Consider the following 17,808-nt stretch of genomic DNA (forward strand, 5'->3'; position numbering starts at 1 on the left):
AAAGGGAAGTATGGGTTGCTGCTGACTTAGAGATGTGTGGGATGTAATTAGTTCCCCTTAGACAGTCACCCCTCCAAAATTCAACACGAACACACATATCTGTTCAAAAATTTTTATTTGTATGAACAGTTCCTAGCTCCTGACTTAGCTTAGAGCTTTTAAAAGAGCAGAGACCTTATATATATGAGTTTAAAAAACAGTTTCTGCTATTAATCAGAAATAATCCTTACTACCTTCTGGCTTACCTCTTGGGATAAGCCAAAAATAAAAACTAAAGTTAATTTCCTGACAGATAGATGAGAAAACAAATAGAACATTTAGAATTCTACAGTTGACTCTTGCTGGTGAAATACACCTTCAGCTTAGTTCATTCTCCCAAACAAAGCCTGAAGGAAAACTCTAATACCTAATTCTTTGTGGAAAAATTATCCAACTAGCCACTTTGCAGGCTATAGAAAAAAAGTGGAATTGGGCATCTTTCCTTCTGCCATGGGATCAAGGGTGATCCTATTTAACATTGATCAGGTAAAGAGGAAAGGCTGTGCCTACAGTCTGAGAAGAGGCTTGCTCTAAGCAATCTGTAGTGAGGCAAAGGATTACCAGGGGATGGCAGAGAACAGGTTGGCTTGCTCTCAGTTCAAGTAGCCAGCTTAGCAGCAGTCTAAAAAGCCCCAAACAGAACACCCCCATGGGTTCAGGGAAGGACTGAGGCAATGCCTTTCTAATATGTGCCAAAAAATAATACATTACTCTGAATTGGGGACGAGGAGACTTCGAATTTGGATGGGGAGGTGCTGAAAAAAGAGGAGCGCAAAGAAGTCAGCTGCTCTGACCCCCACACCCTTAGGCCAACACAAACTGCAAATTGGTAAGCAGCACCTTAATGCCTCTAGTGACAGTTACAGCTGAAGTGGCAGGGTCAAGCTTGTAGGTGTTGGCATCCCCCTTTTTGTATCGGTCCCGGAAGACATAGATGCTCCCATTACAGCTGGCTATCTTCCAGAGGGATGGGGCAGAGCTCCAGGCCTCAGGAAGGCAAAGCCGGGTGAAGCTGTCTAGTAAGGGATTGTAGCACACCAGGGAGTCCCCTTCAGCCACGATGAACACCAGATCTTTATGCACAGCTGCATGCATGCGGCCTGCAAAGGGCAGCACATAGGGCTTCACATGGCACTTGTCTGTCTCTGTGTCAAAGCACTGGATGAGTCGGGAAGGTTTGGTAAAGAAGTCCAGATCATTCTCTTCCCCCCCTAGTAAGTAGATGATCCCGTTGAGGTTGGCACCAGCAGCCCCTGACACAGCCACTTCTAGCTGGGTTGTTTCTGTCCACACATTATCACCTACCCGATAATAGATGACTGCATTGGAGAGGGTATCCTGCAGTGTCTTGCCACCCAGTGAATATATGGCATCCTTCCCGGGCACAGACACTAGGGTGTGCTGGAGCCGGTCCCGGGGCAAAGGTGCACACCACTCCCAGTCAACAGTGGCATTGTTGCACTTCCACATGCGCCGTGGGATGGACCCTCCCACCACATACAAGTCTCCACCATGTTTGCAGGCCGCAGTGATCTGGTGGCACAAGCTGTTTTGGCCACTTACACTGATGGAGTCATCTTCTGCACAGTGCAAGGACACAGCCAATGAGTGGGTACGAGATGACTCCTTCCCGATCAGGTAAATGTGCACATTCTCCCCAATTTCCTATTGGCAAAATTAAAATTATAAATGCCATCTGTCAGTTCTAGTCTACACTTGTATCTTGTTCTAACCTACTCCCCTCTAGTTACTGTGTGTCATTCTGGCTCTCCTCTACACTTTCTTCTAAGCATTTTATACTGGGGCAGAGAATCTGTTGCACCCATCCTTGCATCTTTTTTTAAACTACCATAAGCCAGTGCTTCAGACAAAAGGTGCTTAGGATTGTTAACTAAAAAGCAGTTCTCTCAAGGAACTCTGTAGCTTATGGATTGGTGGCTTCTAGGGTCAGAAACTTATCATTTCCATCCCTACTGCCAGACGCCAAACAAAAACGACCCCAAAACAAACATATTCTCCCCAGCTCATATCAACTTCAAGCCACTGACTTATTCAATAGCCATCAAAGAGGCCATGCCAACTAATGACCAGAATGCATGGAGATTATGGTGTCCCAACTCAAGAAATCTGCCTTACCTTCAAGCTAGTCCTGAGTGACTCTGCAAAAGCCTCTCTTTCCTCTTTATTAAAATTGATCCAGGCCTCTATTGCCTCTGTTGGGTTCTGCGAACATGGAACTCCATCTGTGAGAGCCAGAGGAATGGCATGGTCAATAACAATCCGAAAGGGAAATTTAGAGCAAGGGGATTTAAAGAAATGAACCACTTTATTAGATTAGCACCATGTGTATACAAGGGTACTTCAAAAAGTTCATGGAAAGATTTGTATCAACTGTTTTTATTTTTGGCAGCTGGCCGGTACAACAAACCCTGAACCGTTAACCTTGGTGTTACAAGGCTGTGCTCCAACCGACCTAAATGGCCAGCCCTAACTTTTTTAAAAAACTTTTCCACTGCTAAGAGTTGTAAGATTCATATTATCTTTCCATTCTATTTTTTCATGAAATTTTGAAGTACCCTCGTGTATGTATGTATGTGTATACATATATATATTTATAAAATTAATCTAAAATTTTCTTACTTAAATAAAAATGGATGGCTTGATATGATCCCATTTGCCATGGAAGCAATCTACTAGTCTTCAGAGCTCACAACTAAAGTATACGTTACTTGCAGGGTTAGCATTGTTACCTAAAGTTGCCCATCACTAAAAAAGTCTGTTAAATGTCTTGATATTTAGGTAACTAATCCCATAGGTACATGCAAAGTACAGGACAGATGAGAACACCTAGGAATAGGAGAGACTAGCGTATAATACAAACAGCTCTTTACTACCTTTTCTGGGTAAATGCTGCTGCTTTTACTTCCCTGGCTTCTTCCTCTGTAAGAAAACTGTCTCTGACAGCAGATACACTGAATGTCAACTCAATCTCTCTCTGCAGGTATCTAAATTCTTACCAAGAATGATGTAAATTAATCCCTGGAAGCTTGAGGTTTCCTTTCCCCCAAACTAGAACATCTACTGAACATCGTACCCAAGTAGGTGGGTATGATATGCCCCCTCCCTAAATTTACCTGAAATGATATCAGTGAGTAGATGGTGGGGCAAGTGGAGAAATTCCTCTGTGCTCTTCAGCTGGGCCAGGTGGGTCTTGGCACAGTGCTTGGCAGCAGTGTAGAGCTCAGGATCACTGTGCCGATCTGCCAGCCACATCACCTGAAGGCAGTTTCCCACTTGCACTGTGCGGGCCAAAAACCGAGAACATTCCTCAAAGAGAGATGTCAGCTGATACATATCTGACACCTCATAAATTTCCTGCAGCTCATCAGCTCGAAGTTTTACAGTCCCATGGTAGATATAATCAACCAGGAGCTGGAAAACAGACTCGCTGACATCCTGCAGCACAATCACCCGGTTGTGGGCCTCCTTCAGATTGGAAGTGAACATGGACCGGAAGAAACAGCTCTGAGCTGAGAGGACCAGCCGGTGGAGCTGAAACTCCCTGCCTTCCACTGAAATGGTGACATCAGCAAAGAGCTCCTCCTCCAGACACAGTTTCATGATGCCTTGAGCCACACGGCCTGAGTGTGACCGATCTTTGAAGGTGTAGTTCACAAAGTAGTTCTCATCCATGGATGCTCCAGGTTCCTCTGGTGATTCCATGGTAGCCAACTTTCTCTGCCAGCTGTCTGCAAAGCAACACCACCCTGAGTGACTTGGGGAATTCACAGCCTTATTTATCTGTGCATCCAACTGACCAAACTCAGAAAAGAAGATGGAAAAAGTGATAGTAAAGTTGCTCCAGATTGGTCCTCGTGCTGGCCCTGCCAGTGATGTCCCTGACGCTCTCCTTCAACCAAAACTGTGTTCATTATCCTACCGTAGTGCCCCTCCCCCGATGAAATCAACAAAAGTTCCAATTCTGGGTGTTTCCCTGAGAAAACACGGAATATTCCTTTCTATGACGTAACAAAAGGCTTGAGATTTAGGAACATATGAAAGCAAGTGGCTTGAGAAAGCCTGTGATCTTAAAAGCCTTTCTAACCAAACAATTCGGGCATAAAATTAGTGAGGCTCGGGGGCAGCAGAACTAGACAAAAAAGATCCCCACGTCCTTGCGGCCAGGTCCTCTCTTCCCCTGCGCACGGGGTCCAGGCTCTCCGATAAGAGGCCTGTCGTGGGACATTCATCAAACCCACGTTTCCTCTCTTCTGAGCTTCTCTCCTCCAACCCCACTTCCCCCCCCCCGCCCACTTTGCCGCTCGCCTTAGACTCCTCAAGCCTCCATCCCAGAACTTGAGACAGTCACCAGCCCGGGGCACTAGGAGGCCCATCGCCCTGTGCATTGTACCCGCTCCACCTGGAGTCACCTGGGAAACTGTCGTCAGGGAAACAGTTTTTCAGGCCCGCCCGCCGTCCTCAAAAGCTTAGCTCCAGCAGTGGGGAAGGGGTGTCGAACATAGAACCAAGAACGCCCGCCCCTTTCCCTCCTCTCACCCGTCCGGTTCTTCAATGCCTCGCCTTCACTCCAGCCTCCGCGACACCGAGCTACGGTTACCTTCACCTCACGGTTTCCCCTACCTGCCCGTCTCGCTTTTTCACCTGCGTTCCCTCCTTTCATCCCGGAACCCGGAACCTCTGCTTCCGGCCCCGGGTCCGCCCGGAAGGAGATCCGCCGCACACTTCCGCTTCCGGTCCGTGCCCTTGGGGCTCCGTGTCCTGCCGGCTATCCTTCAGCTGCCTGGTCTGTATCCGGGGAATATGGCGGCGACGGCTGCAGCCAGAGTCTGGTGGCGCGGACTGGTGGGAGCCGCGGCTCTGGCCAGGGGTGAGCAGGGGGCAGCTGGCTGAGGCCGGGGTCAGGAGCAGCGGCGTGCCCAGCGCAGAGAGCTCCTCAGGCCTCATCCCGCTTGTCTGTGCCTTTTATCTCCCCGTGCAGGGGCTGGGCGACCCTCGGTACTGTTGCTGCCGGTGAGGAGGGAGAGCGCCGCGGCTGACACGCGCCGTGAGTATGTGCGGGCAGCGCTCTTCTCCGGACTATCGGTGGGCGTCCCTTCATTCTCTTCGTCGATGTTTGTCTTTGTCCTAGGATACCCTTCGTGCATCCTCCTGGCAAGTCTGTGCTTGTCTTTGGAGACCCGACTACAGTGGTCTTCACTCTGCAGACATAATCGAGCCCTCCCTGTGCCCTTAGGCTTCTCTGATGGCCCAGATTGTCCCTTGTCCGTTTCCGTGACCCCGCCCCCTTTTTCTTTGGCGGCAGGCCTGTATGGGGATCCAAACCCTCGACCTTGGCATTACAACACTGCGCTCCAGCCCACTGAGCTAACCGGCCAGTCCCTATCTCCTTTTTTCTGATTAAACTGTCAGCTCTTTGAGAGCAGGAACGTAACCCTTGGGCCTCAGAGCTCCGTAATAATAGTAGATCACGTTAATTGAGTGCTTGCTGCGTGCCAGGCACCTCGCTACACGTTTTAGTGAATTATCTTAGTCCTCACAACAGCCTTATGAGGTAGATAGCATTTTAACGCTCTGTACTATAGATCAAGAAACAGTCTAGAGAATTAAATTGCTTAGGGTCACAGACCTAGCAAATGACAGAGGAGGCCTGCCTGCTGCCAAAGGCAAAGGACACTTAACCATTACTTTGCTACCTGTGATGTTTGTGCTCAGTGGTACTATGTTATAGTCAACATAAGCAGACTGGAAGTTAGGATACCTGGCATTTCTTCCTTTCTGGGCCTCAGTTTTCTTATTGATTTTTTAAAAATGGGGTTTCAAAGAGATTAATCTGAGAGTGTTTGGCAGCCCTGAAGTTCCTAGTTTGAGAACCTGGTACAAGAGCAGAAGTTCTGCTCTCCATCCTTAAAGAGCTCCTAGTCTGGTAGGAAGGCTGAGACTATGCTGCTTCAGCAGAAATGCAGGCAGTGTGAGGGAGGAATCATGGAATAGTTTTGAGAAGAGGCAAACACCCCAGCTGCAGTAATGAGAAGAGTCTTTGTGGACTGTGTAGTTGAGGTGGCGTTTTCCCCAGGTTTTCATCAACTCCTATTCCTTGGAAGAGGAAACTTCGCCTGCACCTTTCTCAAGGTTCTGCAGGGAGCCCTGCTGGGGGATGACATCCCTTGCAAGCCCAAGAGACTGGATGTTGGGCTGGCTGCTGCCTTCTCCATTCCTTTGTTAAATATGCCTTTTCCTTCCAGCCACTGTCAGACCACGGAATGATGTGGCCCACAATCAGCTCTCAGCTTTTGGAGAGTATGTGGCTGAAATCCTGCCCAAGTATGTCCAACAAGTTCAGGTAATATTCACTACTGTTGTTTGGGTCTGAGTCAAGAAAGAACCGTGTTCTCAGGGCTTGTGGGATTGGGCGGCCTGATTCTGAGAAACCACAGACTCCTCCTTCCCAAACTTGGGCTTCTTTCTCTGCCTTAGACCAGGAGACTCCAGTGGAAGTTAGCTGCTCCCTCAGTTGCTCTTTGTTCCCTCTCACCTCCCTTCCATGTATGCAGGTATCCTGCTTCAATGAGTTAGAGATCTGTATCCATCCCGATGGAGTCATCCCAGTGCTGACATTCCTCAGAGATCACACCAATGCACAATTCAAATCCTTGGCTGACTTGACAGCAGTGGACATCCCAACCCGGCAGAACCGTTTTGAGGTCAGTCAAGAGATTTGAGGTTTGGGAAGTAAGGGTAGGATAGGGAACAAAAGTTTCAGAGTGACAACTACCTATAGGAACCATAACCTCCTTAGTTTCAGTTTGTGTCAAACAGTAGAACATAGCAGTTAAACTTCAGAATCAAGTAGACCTTAAGTTTGAATCCTGTCACTAACAGGCTGTGTGATGTCAACATTTTGTTTGATCTTTCTGAGCCTTAGTGTTCTTATCTGCAAAATAAGCATAAGGTCCCTATTTTATAGGGTGGTTGTAAGGATCAAATGAGGTAGTGCAGGTAAATTACTAGTACACAGTAAGTTCTCAAAGCTATTGTTATTTACTGGTCATCTATATGCCAGTCCCTGAGATCAAGAGAGAAGTAACACCCAATATCTGCCCTCCAGGAGTCCCTCACATTCTAGTGAGGGAGAAAGACACAGAAACAGCTTACAATAGTAACATAATACATAGGATGTTAGAGGGATGCTTTCTTTAAGAATGCAGGTGTGGCGTTTAGCCTTGTATGGGAAGCTTCTTTGAAGAGAGCAAATGTTTGTGCTGAATCTTAACAGATGAGCAGACCAGGAATTAGCCAGGGGGAGGGGGTGGGCAGAGAGATATCCCAGACAGAGGGAGTAGTATGAGCAAAGATAGGCATGCTGAGCTACAGCTGTGGCCTGGGCCTTTGGAAGTAGTTGTAAGTTTAATGGCAACTTAAGGTTTTGAGCTTCAGAACAGAAGGCAGGGTCACAGGTTTGAACCCTAGCCCACCCTGTATCCTCACAACTGATGCTCCCACCCAAGGACTCTTACCCCAGACCCGTCAACCTATGGCCATCTTGATCCTCCAGCTCCTTCTGTTCTCCCTAGATTGTTTACAACCTGCTGTCTCTGCGCTTCAACTCACGGATCCGTGTGAAGACCTATACAGATGAGCTGACGCCCATTGAGTCCACTGTCCCTGTGTACAAGGCAGCCAACTGGTATGAGAGGGAGGTGAGTTACCAGCTGTGGTGGACCCTGCCTCTGGGCCAGAGCTGTGGAATTGGTTGAAACTATGGGATTCAGTGCAGGCACTCACCCCTGCTGTTGGCCCTGATGGACTGGTTGCTTGTGGCCTCTCTTTTCTAGATCTGGGACATGTTTGGAGTCTTCTTTGCTAACCACCCTGACCTAAGAAGGATCTTGACAGATTATGGCTTCGAGGGACATCCTTTCCGGAAAGACTTCCCCCTTTCTGGCTATGTTGAGGTAGGAGACTTGGAACTGGAACAGCAGCCTCAGGGAGGGACTTGCAGGGAACCTGGGGGATCCTGTGCATAGATGGTTTGTGGATTGTGGTGGTTTAAGAGCAGGCTCTAGATTCAAATCTTAGCTTTACTTCTGTAATCTGGGGCAAATTATTTAATTTGACTATGACTCAGTTTCCTCATCTGTAAAATGGAAACAATAACAGCACTTAATTGATGGATTTGTGGTGAGCATTAAGTATGTAAAGACTAGTGTATTGTAAATGCTCGACTGATGCTAGCCATTACTGTAATGATCATTTTAATGATCAAGGCAGACAGTCTGTCCCCATGACCTGAAAGCAGAGAATTATTTTACCCTGCTCGGGACCTCTGGGAATGCAGCTGAAAGGGAAGGCACTAAATGTTCAGCCCTCAAGAATGAGGGCTGTCTGGTTAGCTCATTTGGTTAGAATGCAGTGTTGTAACACCAAGGTCAAGGATTGAGATCCCCATACTGGCCAGCCACCAAAAAAAGAAAGAATGGCCAGAGGCAGGATCAGCAACTTGTGACTACAAGTCCTCATAAAAAATTTCAGTGGTGCTACAAGTTGTTTATTAGCAAGAAGATCATCTATTATATACATACACACATGTGAATTTTGTAAAGTAACTTTTTAGGAATGTCGATATGTGTTATTCTAGCCCTGCTCCTTTGTACCCGAATGCTCCTGTTTTCTTAGTGCTTTCCATGCTCCCATTTCTTTCTCATGCTACTTCTGGTCAGTGCTACTTCCCTCTTTTTTCCCTTTCACTCACTCCTGCTGTCTCCCTTACCTGGTTTGCCTCTTCACTCCAGCACCTGGTTATCCTTTCCTTATCCAGCTAATCCTCCAATAACAAGAACAGCCATGCCATATGTACTGCTTTAGATCTTGACAGTGATAATCCCAAGGCCATAGCGTTTGAAGTACGCCTGCCAGTTTAAGTTTACTCTTTTCAGCTACTGACTGCTCCCTAATCTTGGGCAAATGCTTACCATTATCTTATAGGAGTGTGTGGGGGTGAGCAGAATCAGTTCTGTTGGAAAAGGGTTCACAGCTTATGATGTGGTGGGCAGAGGAGTCTGACCCAGTCCAGCAGGGAATGAGAGGTAGAGGCCATTTTGGGATCCCATACTAGCTGGTTGGGAAGTGGCCTGGTAGGTACCACAGATGTGGATGGAGACTTATTGACAGAGGCTGGGACAGGAGTCAAGGACAGAGAGGGACAGGAACTGGGGAAATCAACCATGGCCTTGTGAAAGTGGGCTCCTTAGTGGCTGTAACAAGGCCTTCCTCAGTACTCAAGCCTGCCTTTTGCACTGCAGTTACGCTATGATGATGAGGTGAAGCGAGTGGTGGCAGAGCCAGTGGAGTTGGCCCAAGAGTTCCGCAAATTTGACCTGAACAGCCCTTGGGAGGCTTTCCCTGCCTATCGCCAGCCCCCTGAAAGTCTCAAGCTTGAAGCCGGAGACAAGCCGCCTGAAGCCAAGAAGCCTGAAGTCAAGTAGTCCAGGGAAAGCATGTGGATCCTAGAAAGCGCCTTATCTATAATTGAGTGTCTGTGTAAATAAATTCTTACTTAGACTCACCACTTCCTGTGCGCTTATAATGGGTAGAAGTTACACTTTGACTCAGGAGGAGAGATGCAGGCAGGGGTGTTTCTCTGCCCTCTTAGACCCTACCAAAGCAGGGGAGTCTATTTTTTTTTTTTTTTTTTTTTTGTCTTTTTCGTGACCGGCACTCAGCCAGTGAGTGCACCGGCCATTCCTATATAGGATCCGAACCCGCGGCGGGAGCGTCGCCGCGCTGCTAGCGCAGCACGCTACCGAGTGCGCCACAGGCTCGGCCCAGGGGAGTCTATTTTAATGAGACTACATAGTGCAGTTGCAGATATGGTGATTTGCAGGCCTGGATGTATTTCTGAGAGGGATTCTGGAGCTGTAATTGGAAGTTCTCATAGTCCATAGGATGGGTAGCTCAGGACGGGTGTGGCATGGCCCCTAATGAGAACTAGAGGAGTCTCAACAACTGGAGAAATCCCCTTGTCGCAGCAGACTATCTGGTGGTAGCTGATAGGTCCACGGGCCTGGGTGGAACCAGGGAAACCCCAGTTCATTCTCATCTCACCCAGACATCCACAGGGTTCCATAAGCCAATAGTCAGGGCCAGGAAGAACCTCAGCTCATTTTTGAGTCTTAGACCCTATGTACTACTCCTGTAGCCTCATAGCCCATCACACTTGGGCTAAGGGAATCTTTCAGTTTCTGGCCTGAGCTAGGAATGTTGTTAGCAAATAGAAGGGGTCCAGGGCTGGGGCAAAAAATACTAAGGAGCTGCAGATTTGTCTGTCTTCCAGGGGACAGTACCTACCCCAGCTGGTCTAGGATCTGTTCACGCTGTGGCTGAATGCCTGAGATGGGAGTGCTTGGCTCTGCCTGTCCATGGGCCACCTAGCTCGCCCACCATGCATTTGGAGGACCAGACTTTGCAGCTGACGCTCTTGGCTGCTCTGGGGCTCCCTGGAGGCTGGGCTGGGCTGGGCTGGGCTGGACTGGGTGTAGGGGCTGGTCTCAGTTACAGGATGTTTTGAGGGTGAGGACAGATAGTAGGTAGTGTTACTCCCTGGGCTTGAGAGGGCCAGGCTAGAGCTGTTGGCTACCAAACACCTTTTTCCTATTATCTAAGCATCCCGCCCATCTGGGCAGGAACAGGCCGAGAGCCTGACAAGCAGGGAGCCAGGCTCCTGCCAACAACTAGATTCCCACTTCCAAGGGATGGAAAGAGCGCCCGGGAGGTGACGGAGGCCACGGCCAGCCTTTCCCTGGCCAGCCCCTCCCTGTTCAGCATTGAAGACTGACGTAAAACGGAACACTGGGGCAGCCTGCAGAGGAAAGTTGAAGCCGGGGTGTGTGGCAGGCAGATGAGGGAGCCGAGAGCTGCTGGGGAGAGAGACTCAGACGACGTGGTGGAGCATGGCTGCAACAGTGCAGTTCTTGGCTTGCCAAGTTGTAGCTATTTGCCTCCTTCTCCCTGGGGTTACTACAACCCAGCACCATGCAGGTACCGGGGCTTCAGGATGGGTGGATAGAAGCCAAGGAAAGCTGTTGGGTTGACAGCAGTTACAGTTGGCCCTATCTGAACCTAGCAAGGCAGAGGAAATGTGGGCATGATGGGTACCAGGGTGACATGTGCTGCAGTGGGTAATCGTGTGGGCCCCATCCCCAGAACTGGAAAGGTCCAGGTGAAGCCTAGGGAGATAGACCTAGGTGCTCTTAATGCTAGCCCTGGACAGAGCAGGGCCCTGGGCTTATTCCAGCTGATGCCCAAAGCAAGGTCTCTTGACTTTCCCTGGGCTTGGGACAATCATTGCAAGAAGTAGGCAACACCCCAGGGTGTGGGATAGAGGAAGCTGCAACAGACATTCTGTCCTGCCCGGTCCTCCCTGCCTTGCACAGGATCCACTACTGAGGAGTAGGGAAAGAATAAATTCTTCCCAAAGAACTCCTCATCCTGTGGGGAGGGTCATTGGCACTATTTTAGGTCACACTGACCCCAGATAATTATAGGGAAAGGAATGGGGAGGGGAAGGGTCTTGTGACCTGTGGGGCCTGGAGCTCTTTACCAAGGGCATTGTGAAAGTTAAAGGAGTCCTGGGCATTTGCTAAGATGGTAATCAGGCTTGGGATGATGCTTTTGGGGTGGGTGAATGTCAATGTGCATGTGTATGCATGTGGGGGACAGGAGGGAAGCATGGGATGGCTTTCCTGCCCTTTTGTAGATAGAACTACTAGGGACCCCTACCACACAGCTGAGGGCACTTCTGGGAGGCTGGGGCATTCAGGGTGGAGCACAGCAGGGGCCTGACTCCTCTCTGCTGCCCCAGGGCAGCCCATGGACAGCACCAGCGTGGGAGGTGGCCTGCAGGAGCCAGAGGCCCCGGAAGTGATGTTTGAGGTCTTTCCTCCCAGCTTGGGACATGGGGGTGGGAGTGTCCCTAAGCTCAGGGTTGGGAAGAGGGATGTCTTAGGGTGGCCTTGCTGGCGGTCGGGCGGGAGTGGGCAACCCAGCATGGTCCTACTACCTGCTTATGCCCCCCCCCCCGGCCCACTCTTGCTCCCTGCCCTGCTCCCCAGGCCACAGCCCACCCCTTACATGACTCCCCTTACAGCTGCTCTGGGCTGGACTGGAGCTGGATATCATGGGGCAGCTGCACATCCAGGATGAAGAACTAGCATCCACACATCCAGGCCGCCGACTCAGGCTCCTCCTACAGCACCGAGTGCCCAGAGACTTGGAGGGTGCTGAGCAGCGGCTGAAGCAGCTCCAGAACCTGCGGAAGGGGCCTCCTCTCAGCCCTTGGGACTTTGAACACATGCTCCTCACAGGCTTGTCCTGTGTCTACCGGCTCCATGCAGCTAGTGAGGCTGAGGAGAGGGGTCGTTGGGCCCAGGTCTTCACCCTCCTGGCACAGGAAACACTCTGGGACCTGTGCAAGGGCTTCTGCCCCCAGGACCAGGCCCCTTCGCTGGGGCCCTGGGCCTTGATCCTTGACCCTTTCCCCTGACCCTTCCTTTTCAGCTGCCATTCACCTCTCCCTTATAACCACAGCCCCCTCCCCCCAACCTGAGCCAGACCCATCCTAGGCAGGGTCTTCCTTCTGGTACCGAGTTATTCCTACTGTGTTCAGATCTTTGGGTTTGGCTTGCACCCAGGACACCCCTTTCTCTCCTCCCCGCATCCCCTCTGCTTACTCCTACCCCATCATGTTCCCTGGACCCTGATAGGCCAGGCAGCAAGTGCAGCAGGCGCAGAGCTACAGGCAGGACTTGCAGGGTGCGTGCGTGCGTGCGTGTGAGCGCGCGCGCGCGTGCGCACTGGGTCAGGGGTCAGAGTTGAGAAGTGTTTTTAAGAAATGCTAAAAGGAGGGCCGCCGATAGGGATGGCCGGTTAGCTCACGCAGGAGAGCGTGGTGCTGACAACACCAAGTCAAGGGTTAAGATACCTTACTGGTCATCTTTTAAAAAATAAATAAATAAATAAGAAATGCTAAAAGGAAAGCTGCACCTAGGTAAGGCCAGGTCAGACCCTCCCAACTCCTACCCTGGCAGTCTGTGAGAGGTCCTGTGGAGTAAGTGCTCAGCACCCAGTTCTAATTTAGATACCCCTTAAGATCAACCAAGGCTCTGGGGTCCCTACGCCTCCAAGTTCCCCACCTGGGCTGGGAGAACAGATTGGACTTTTTGAGTTCTGTCTGTTGGAGGAGTGGAGGGAAGCAGGTGAATGAACACTACTTCTTTCGGGGGAGGGAGGAGAAAAACGTCTGGGTCCATCTTCATCGGACTCCAGGGCCCCAGAAGAGGGAGTAAGGCTGGGAGAGGACCCACGGAGAGAGAGACAAGCTGAGGTGGGCTGGGGTGGGTGTAGCCCTGATTCTGTGTAGCTCTTTCCATAAACTGTTCGGTCCCGGCCTCCTGGAGCTTGTGTCATTCTGTCAGAGTAAGTAACCCCTGCCCTGACCAAACCACCCTCCCCACCCCGGGAGGGCAGGTCAGGGCAACCAGGTATCAGCTTCCCATTCCATTCCCACGCCCTCCTGGAAGAAGTAGTGAATCCCATGTCCCCAGGGGGGTGGCGGGGCGGTGCCCTTGTCACAGAAAGGACTCAGCCGGGCCTTAAGAATGAGGTCGTAGGTCAATGGAAAGGAGTCAGACAGAGAGGCCCACCAAGGGTTATGGATGGTTCAAATTCCCCCCTCCTCGCCCTCTCCTCCCGGGGCTGACCGAATCCTGCTCTCGGACTTGCGACCCCCACCTCGGGCCTGAGGGCCTCAGTGCCTTCCCTTCCCGCCCCGGGGCCAAGGCGTCGCAGGCAGGACAGAGCGCGGGAGCTCGGCTGACAGGCGGGCGAGGCGCACTTTATTGGCAGAGTGAAGCCGGCGGGGCGTTCGGGCCGCGGACCGGCTCGGCATGCGTGCCCGCGGCCCCCCGGGCTCCTCTCCCGGCCGGGCTCAGAGCTCCGGAGGCCCGAGGCCGGGCGGGCCGGCGGGGGCGAGGTCGGGGTACACCAGGAAGCCGGAGAAGGTGATGTACTTGCCGTGGTTGCTATAGGCACCGTAGCCGTCGTGGTCGTGGCTGAGCAGCCAGACGGCGTCGCCGCGCCTCAGCGCCAGCATCACGCTCTGGCTCTGCATCTCGCGGCGCCGCGAGGCGCCGTCGTCGTAAATCATGGCCTGCACCTCGTCGCGGTTCTTCATCAGCTTCACCGACAGCGTCTTACGCGGCAGCTTGCCCAGGGTGAAGGAAAAGAAGTAGGCGCCCGGCAGGCGGCAGCGGAACACGCCTGCCGCCGCGTCGAAGTCGCCGCCGATGTTGACGAGCTCCGTGTCGAAGGCGAGCGGCCGGTGCCGCGGCCCGGGACCCGCGTCCGAGCCCACCAGGCTGCTCGTGCGCGCCGCTGAGAAGGCCGAGCGCGGCTCGGGGGGCGCGGGCGGCCCGAGCGCAGGCGCGTCGGCGTCGGCGTCGGCGTACACCAGGTAGCCGCTGAACGTGGCGCCGGGCGCGCCGAGCGCGTACTGCGGCGAGCCGTGCAGCCGCAGCCACACCGTGTCGCCGTAGTCGAGCTGCAGCATGGCGCTCTGGCTGGCGACGCGACGCGCGCCCGGCCGCCGCTGCTCGTCGAAGGCGAGCGCCTGCACCTCGTCGCGGTTGCGCACCAGCATCACCGACAGGCTCTTGTGCGGGGCCTTGCCGGCCGTGAAGGAGAAGAAGTAGGCGCCGGGCACGCGGCAGCGGAACTGGCCCGTGGCCGCGTCGAAGTCGCCCCCGATGTTCACGTACACCTTGTCGAAGGTCACCGCCATCTCCGACGTGCCCTCCAGCGGGGTGGTGCGTGCCGCCGAGAAGGCCGAGCGCAGCTCGGAAGAGCCCGAGCCGGGGGCTGGGCCCAGGGCCCAGCATGCGGCCGGGCCCAGCAGGCCCAGCAGGAGCGGCAGCATGGCCTTGGGAGAAGGAGAGGAGGGTTGGACAGAGGCCGCCTCTTCATGCCTGGCCCTCCGGGACTGGGAGACGTGGGTTCTCTTCCCAGCCCTGCTCTGCCCTTGACCCACAACTAGGTCTCGGTTTCCCTGCACTCTGGATGGCTTATTAAAACACATAGTTGGGCCCCGTCCCCGGAGTTTATTCAGTAGGTCTGGGATGGTGCCCAACAATTTGCATTTCTAAAAGTTCTCCATGATGCTGATGCTGCCAGTCTAGGAGCTACTCCAAGAGCCATTGGATTAGCCTAGTGAGTCTCACACTTTTTTTTTTGTAAGCACTGAAACCCTTTTCTCAAGTGAAAGCTCACACACGTATTCACACATGTACCACTGGCAAGCAGAAATGCGCTGGTTGAAGGTGCCTACATCCCTGTCTGCTCACCCCTTCCCCTGTGGTGACACAGAGGGTGTGCAGGCAGGGGGTCTCTCAGTTTCCCTCAGTCTTCAGCTTGCTCCATTTTCCTGGGGCTATTCTGTGGTCCTTGGCCTGCCCCTCACGCAGGCTCTGGCTCATTGTGGCCATGTCCTTCATGACGGATACTGTTTAAGCCCACATCTGGGCAGGAAAGGAAATAACTGCTCCCTGACCCCTATCCCGGCCTCTGACCCAGTCAAGGGTGAGCTCTCACACTGGACCTCTGGACTCCCCAGGGGCCTTCCTGCACTGAAGAAGAGAGATGTGGCTCCCATGAAATCAAAGTAAAAGAGCAGGTGACTCCTTCGTCTTTGATTGGGAGCTGATCACTGAGGGGAAGGAGAGAGCCAGGGGCTGCTGGCGATAGGGCGGGAGGGCAACATTTCCAGCAGGGCTTTAGCAAGGCTGTGAAGTCAGCAACTTTGTTACTCAATGGCTGCAGAGTGGAGAGGACTGGACAGCTAGATCTGGGCTAGGGTCCTGTAAATGGGCCCTACCACTTACACACTGTAAAATCTTGGGCAAGTTCCTTAACTTCTCTGGGCATGACTTCTCTTGTAAATGGGAAGGAGATCTGCCTCACAAACTTGCTGTGAGGATGCTCTGAGATACCAGATGTCAACATGGTTTGTAAATGGCAATGCCACCAGGTGTGCATATGCGTCAGTTCTAGTTCCTGAGAAAAGCGATTTGATCACGTTCTTGACATAAGGAGTTAGGGACTCAGTAACTCCTGCCCCTAAGAGCTTGGTGAAGGCGCTGCCTAGCTCAACGGAGCCACTCTTTGGTGGTGGGATTCCATCATGTTTCCCAGTAGGGCATAGGCTTGGTTGTGTGAATACCCAAAGGTCCTCACAAAGTGGAGACAAGCAGGAAAGAAATCAGCTAGAGACAGCCTGGGATGTGGGCTTCTCTAGAAAATACTCTGGGAGTGTGTGTAGCTTTGTGTCTCTTAGAGACACCAGGAGCCTGCTGAAAAGGGTTGCCAGCTGCAGCTGTACAGATGTGTCCTGCACAGGGACATTCTCCTGAGGGTAGTTGGGAGCCGGAATCTAGCCCACATTCTGCCTGTCTAGCTGTTAGAGCTGCACCTGGGGTAAAATGTGCCTTCTAATTCTCATAACAAAAACCCCAAGTTGCTAGCCCGGTTGAACACTGTCACCTTCCAGGGGAAGTATTTTTTCTAATTCTCACAAAGGTGCCCTATGGGTTGGCAATACCCTTGGTGAGGACAGGGAGGAGGGAAGGGGCCCATCTACAGTGGTGAGGACTGCACCTCACAAGTGTCCGGTTCATTCCCTTTTATAAAGCCCTTTTGGACACATCTGGTCTCAGCAAACCTGCAAGATAGGCAAGCTCTCTCCCATTTTATGGAAGAGAAAGCTGAGGCCCAACAAGGGGAAGCATTTTGGCCCAAGGTCACCCATGTAGCACTGAGGCAAGCCTTGAACAGAGCTTTTTGACTCCAGATCAGTGTGCTTTCCCCTACCACCCCTTCTCTCCTAGACACAGGTATCTCCAGCCAATCTGTCCTCTGCCTCGGTTTCCTTCTTTGCAAAAATAGGAGAGGAGACCAGGGGGATGAGTATTGGGATCCAGGGTGAAGGAGAATGAAGGAAAGAAAGCACAATCAAACAAAAACAAGCAAGCAAACAAAAACACCCTCTAGCGTTTAGTCTCCTGGGACTATGGGAACAGCTGGACTCTTCCTGATCCTGCTGCCTTCCTAGCAGGTGGTGCTCCAGGAGCACCTGCCCACCCTACCCCCAGCAATCTCCCTGCCAAGTCTGCTGCACCCACCAGCACCTTGCCTCCGTTTCACCCACCACTGCTTATTTCCCAGATCCCTGGGTCCCCAATCCTTCCCTGATTCCATTCCCTGAGCAGGTCAGAGGCGGGAGGGTGTCAGGTGGGCGTCTTAGCTCCAGGGAAGGAAATGGCTGTTCCTAGCTCTGTGCAGGTGGGGCTCAAAATAGTCATCTTCAAAGAGAAAAACTGGGACATAGGAAGCTGGGCAGACCCAGAGCCCTCGGGGGGTGGGGGGCGTTGCTGCGATGCCAGGCTGTGGGGATCTCAGGGCTTTTCTCGGCGCCAAGCCCCCACTCCCCAGTGAACCCCTCCTCCAGCCCTGCCGGAACCCCCCTCCCCACCTACCTTGAAAACCCCTCATCCTCCCAAGAAGATAAGTCCCACTTTCACAGAAGACAATCCTCTCTCATGGAAAAAACAAATCCCCCAGAAAGGGGTACCCCAAACCTGTCTCCCCCAGACCTTCCCTCCATCCATCACTTCCGAGTGAAAGCCCTTGAGCCTCTTTCATGAA

The 17,808-nt window shown here is 52.2% G+C and overlaps 4 protein-coding genes across 6 annotated transcripts; 2 read left to right on the forward strand and 2 right to left on the reverse strand.

Moving 5' to 3' along the window:
- Positions 1 to 124: 124 nt before the first annotated feature.
- On the reverse strand, positions 125 to 4,778 carry KBTBD4 (kelch repeat and BTB domain containing 4). Of its 3 annotated transcripts, none has more exons than XM_063093476.1 (4): positions 4,681 to 4,778; positions 3,174 to 3,788; positions 2,176 to 2,282; positions 125 to 1,704 (listed from the first exon to the last, which is right to left on the reverse strand). In XM_063093476.1, exons 1-4 carry the CDS (start codon positions 4,718 to 4,720, stop codon positions 844 to 846), a joined length of 1,623 nt encoding a protein of 540 aa, XP_062949546.1. In that variant the 5' UTR covers positions 4,721 to 4,778; the 3' UTR covers positions 125 to 843. The 3 variants fall into 3 exon arrangements, with proteins under 3 accessions (XP_062949546.1, XP_062949544.1, XP_062949547.1); XM_063093474.1 differs by having other exon boundaries at positions 4,597 to 4,778; XM_063093477.1 differs by having other exon boundaries at positions 3,174 to 3,784; positions 4,597 to 4,683.
- Positions 4,779 to 4,812: 34 nt separating this feature from the next.
- NDUFS3 (NADH:ubiquinone oxidoreductase core subunit S3) lies at positions 4,813 to 9,625 on the forward strand. Its single transcript, XM_063093478.1, has 7 exons — positions 4,813 to 4,927; positions 5,039 to 5,104; positions 6,303 to 6,400; positions 6,612 to 6,761; positions 7,632 to 7,757; positions 7,893 to 8,012; positions 9,360 to 9,625. The coding sequence occupies exons 1-7, from the start codon at positions 4,861 to 4,863 to the stop codon at positions 9,540 to 9,542; spliced, it is 810 nt and encodes a 269-aa protein (XP_062949548.1). The 5' UTR covers positions 4,813 to 4,860; the 3' UTR covers positions 9,543 to 9,625.
- A 1,136-nt stretch (positions 9,626 to 10,761) lies between these two features.
- On the forward strand, positions 10,762 to 13,482 carry FAM180B (family with sequence similarity 180 member B). Its single transcript, XM_063095496.1, has 3 exons — positions 10,762 to 11,094; positions 11,918 to 11,988; positions 12,203 to 13,482. The coding sequence occupies exons 1-3, from the start codon at positions 11,007 to 11,009 to the stop codon at positions 12,596 to 12,598; spliced, it is 555 nt and encodes a 184-aa protein (XP_062951566.1). The 5' UTR covers positions 10,762 to 11,006; the 3' UTR covers positions 12,599 to 13,482.
- Positions 13,483 to 13,975: 493 nt separating this feature from the next.
- Positions 13,976 to 15,097, reverse strand: C1QTNF4 (C1q and TNF related 4). Its single transcript, XM_063095847.1, has one exon. It carries the CDS (start codon positions 15,026 to 15,028, stop codon positions 14,042 to 14,044), a length of 987 nt encoding a protein of 328 aa, XP_062951917.1. The 5' UTR covers positions 15,029 to 15,097; the 3' UTR covers positions 13,976 to 14,041.
- Positions 15,098 to 17,808: the final 2,711 nt, after the last annotated feature.

This window comes from Cynocephalus volans, chromosome 4 (assembly GCF_027409185.1).
Source record: "Cynocephalus volans isolate mCynVol1 chromosome 4, mCynVol1.pri, whole genome shotgun sequence".
NCBI classification, from domain to species: domain Eukaryota; kingdom Metazoa; phylum Chordata; class Mammalia; order Dermoptera; family Cynocephalidae; genus Cynocephalus; species Cynocephalus volans.

Bases quoted from the DNA above. Each gene is read 5' to 3' on its own strand.
- KBTBD4 (XM_063093474.1), bottom strand. From the start codon at position 4,720: ATGAAAGGAGGGAACGCAGGTGAAAAAGCGAGACGGGCAGGTAGGGGA. The intron at 3,789-4,596 runs GTGAGAGGAGGG...GTTGCTTTGCAG, and splicing joins GGCATTGAAGAACCGGACGG to ACAGCTGGCAGAGAAAGTTG. The intron at 1,705-2,175 runs GTAAGGCAGATT...TTTTGCCAATAG, and splicing joins CACTCAGGACTAGCTTGAAG to GAAATTGGGGAGAATGTGCA.
- NDUFS3 (XM_063093478.1), top strand. From the start codon at position 4,861: ATGGCGGCGACGGCTGCAGCCAGAGTCTGGTGGCGCGGACTGGTGGGA. The intron at 6,762-7,631 runs GTCAGTCAAGAG...TGTTCTCCCTAG, and splicing joins CCCGGCAGAACCGTTTTGAG to ATTGTTTACAACCTGCTGTC. The intron at 7,758-7,892 runs GTGAGTTACCAG...TCTCTTTTCTAG, and splicing joins CCAACTGGTATGAGAGGGAG to ATCTGGGACATGTTTGGAGT.
- FAM180B (XM_063095496.1), top strand. From the start codon at position 11,007: ATGGCTGCAACAGTGCAGTTCTTGGCTTGCCAAGTTGTAGCTATTTGC. The intron at 11,095-11,917 runs GTACCGGGGCTT...CTGCTGCCCCAG, and splicing joins TACAACCCAGCACCATGCAG to GGCAGCCCATGGACAGCACC. The intron at 11,989-12,202 runs GTCTTTCCTCCC...CTCCCCTTACAG, and splicing joins CCCCGGAAGTGATGTTTGAG to CTGCTCTGGGCTGGACTGGA.
- C1QTNF4 (XM_063095847.1), bottom strand. From the start codon at position 15,028: ATGCTGCCGCTCCTGCTGGGCCTGCTGGGCCCGGCCGCATGCTGGGCC.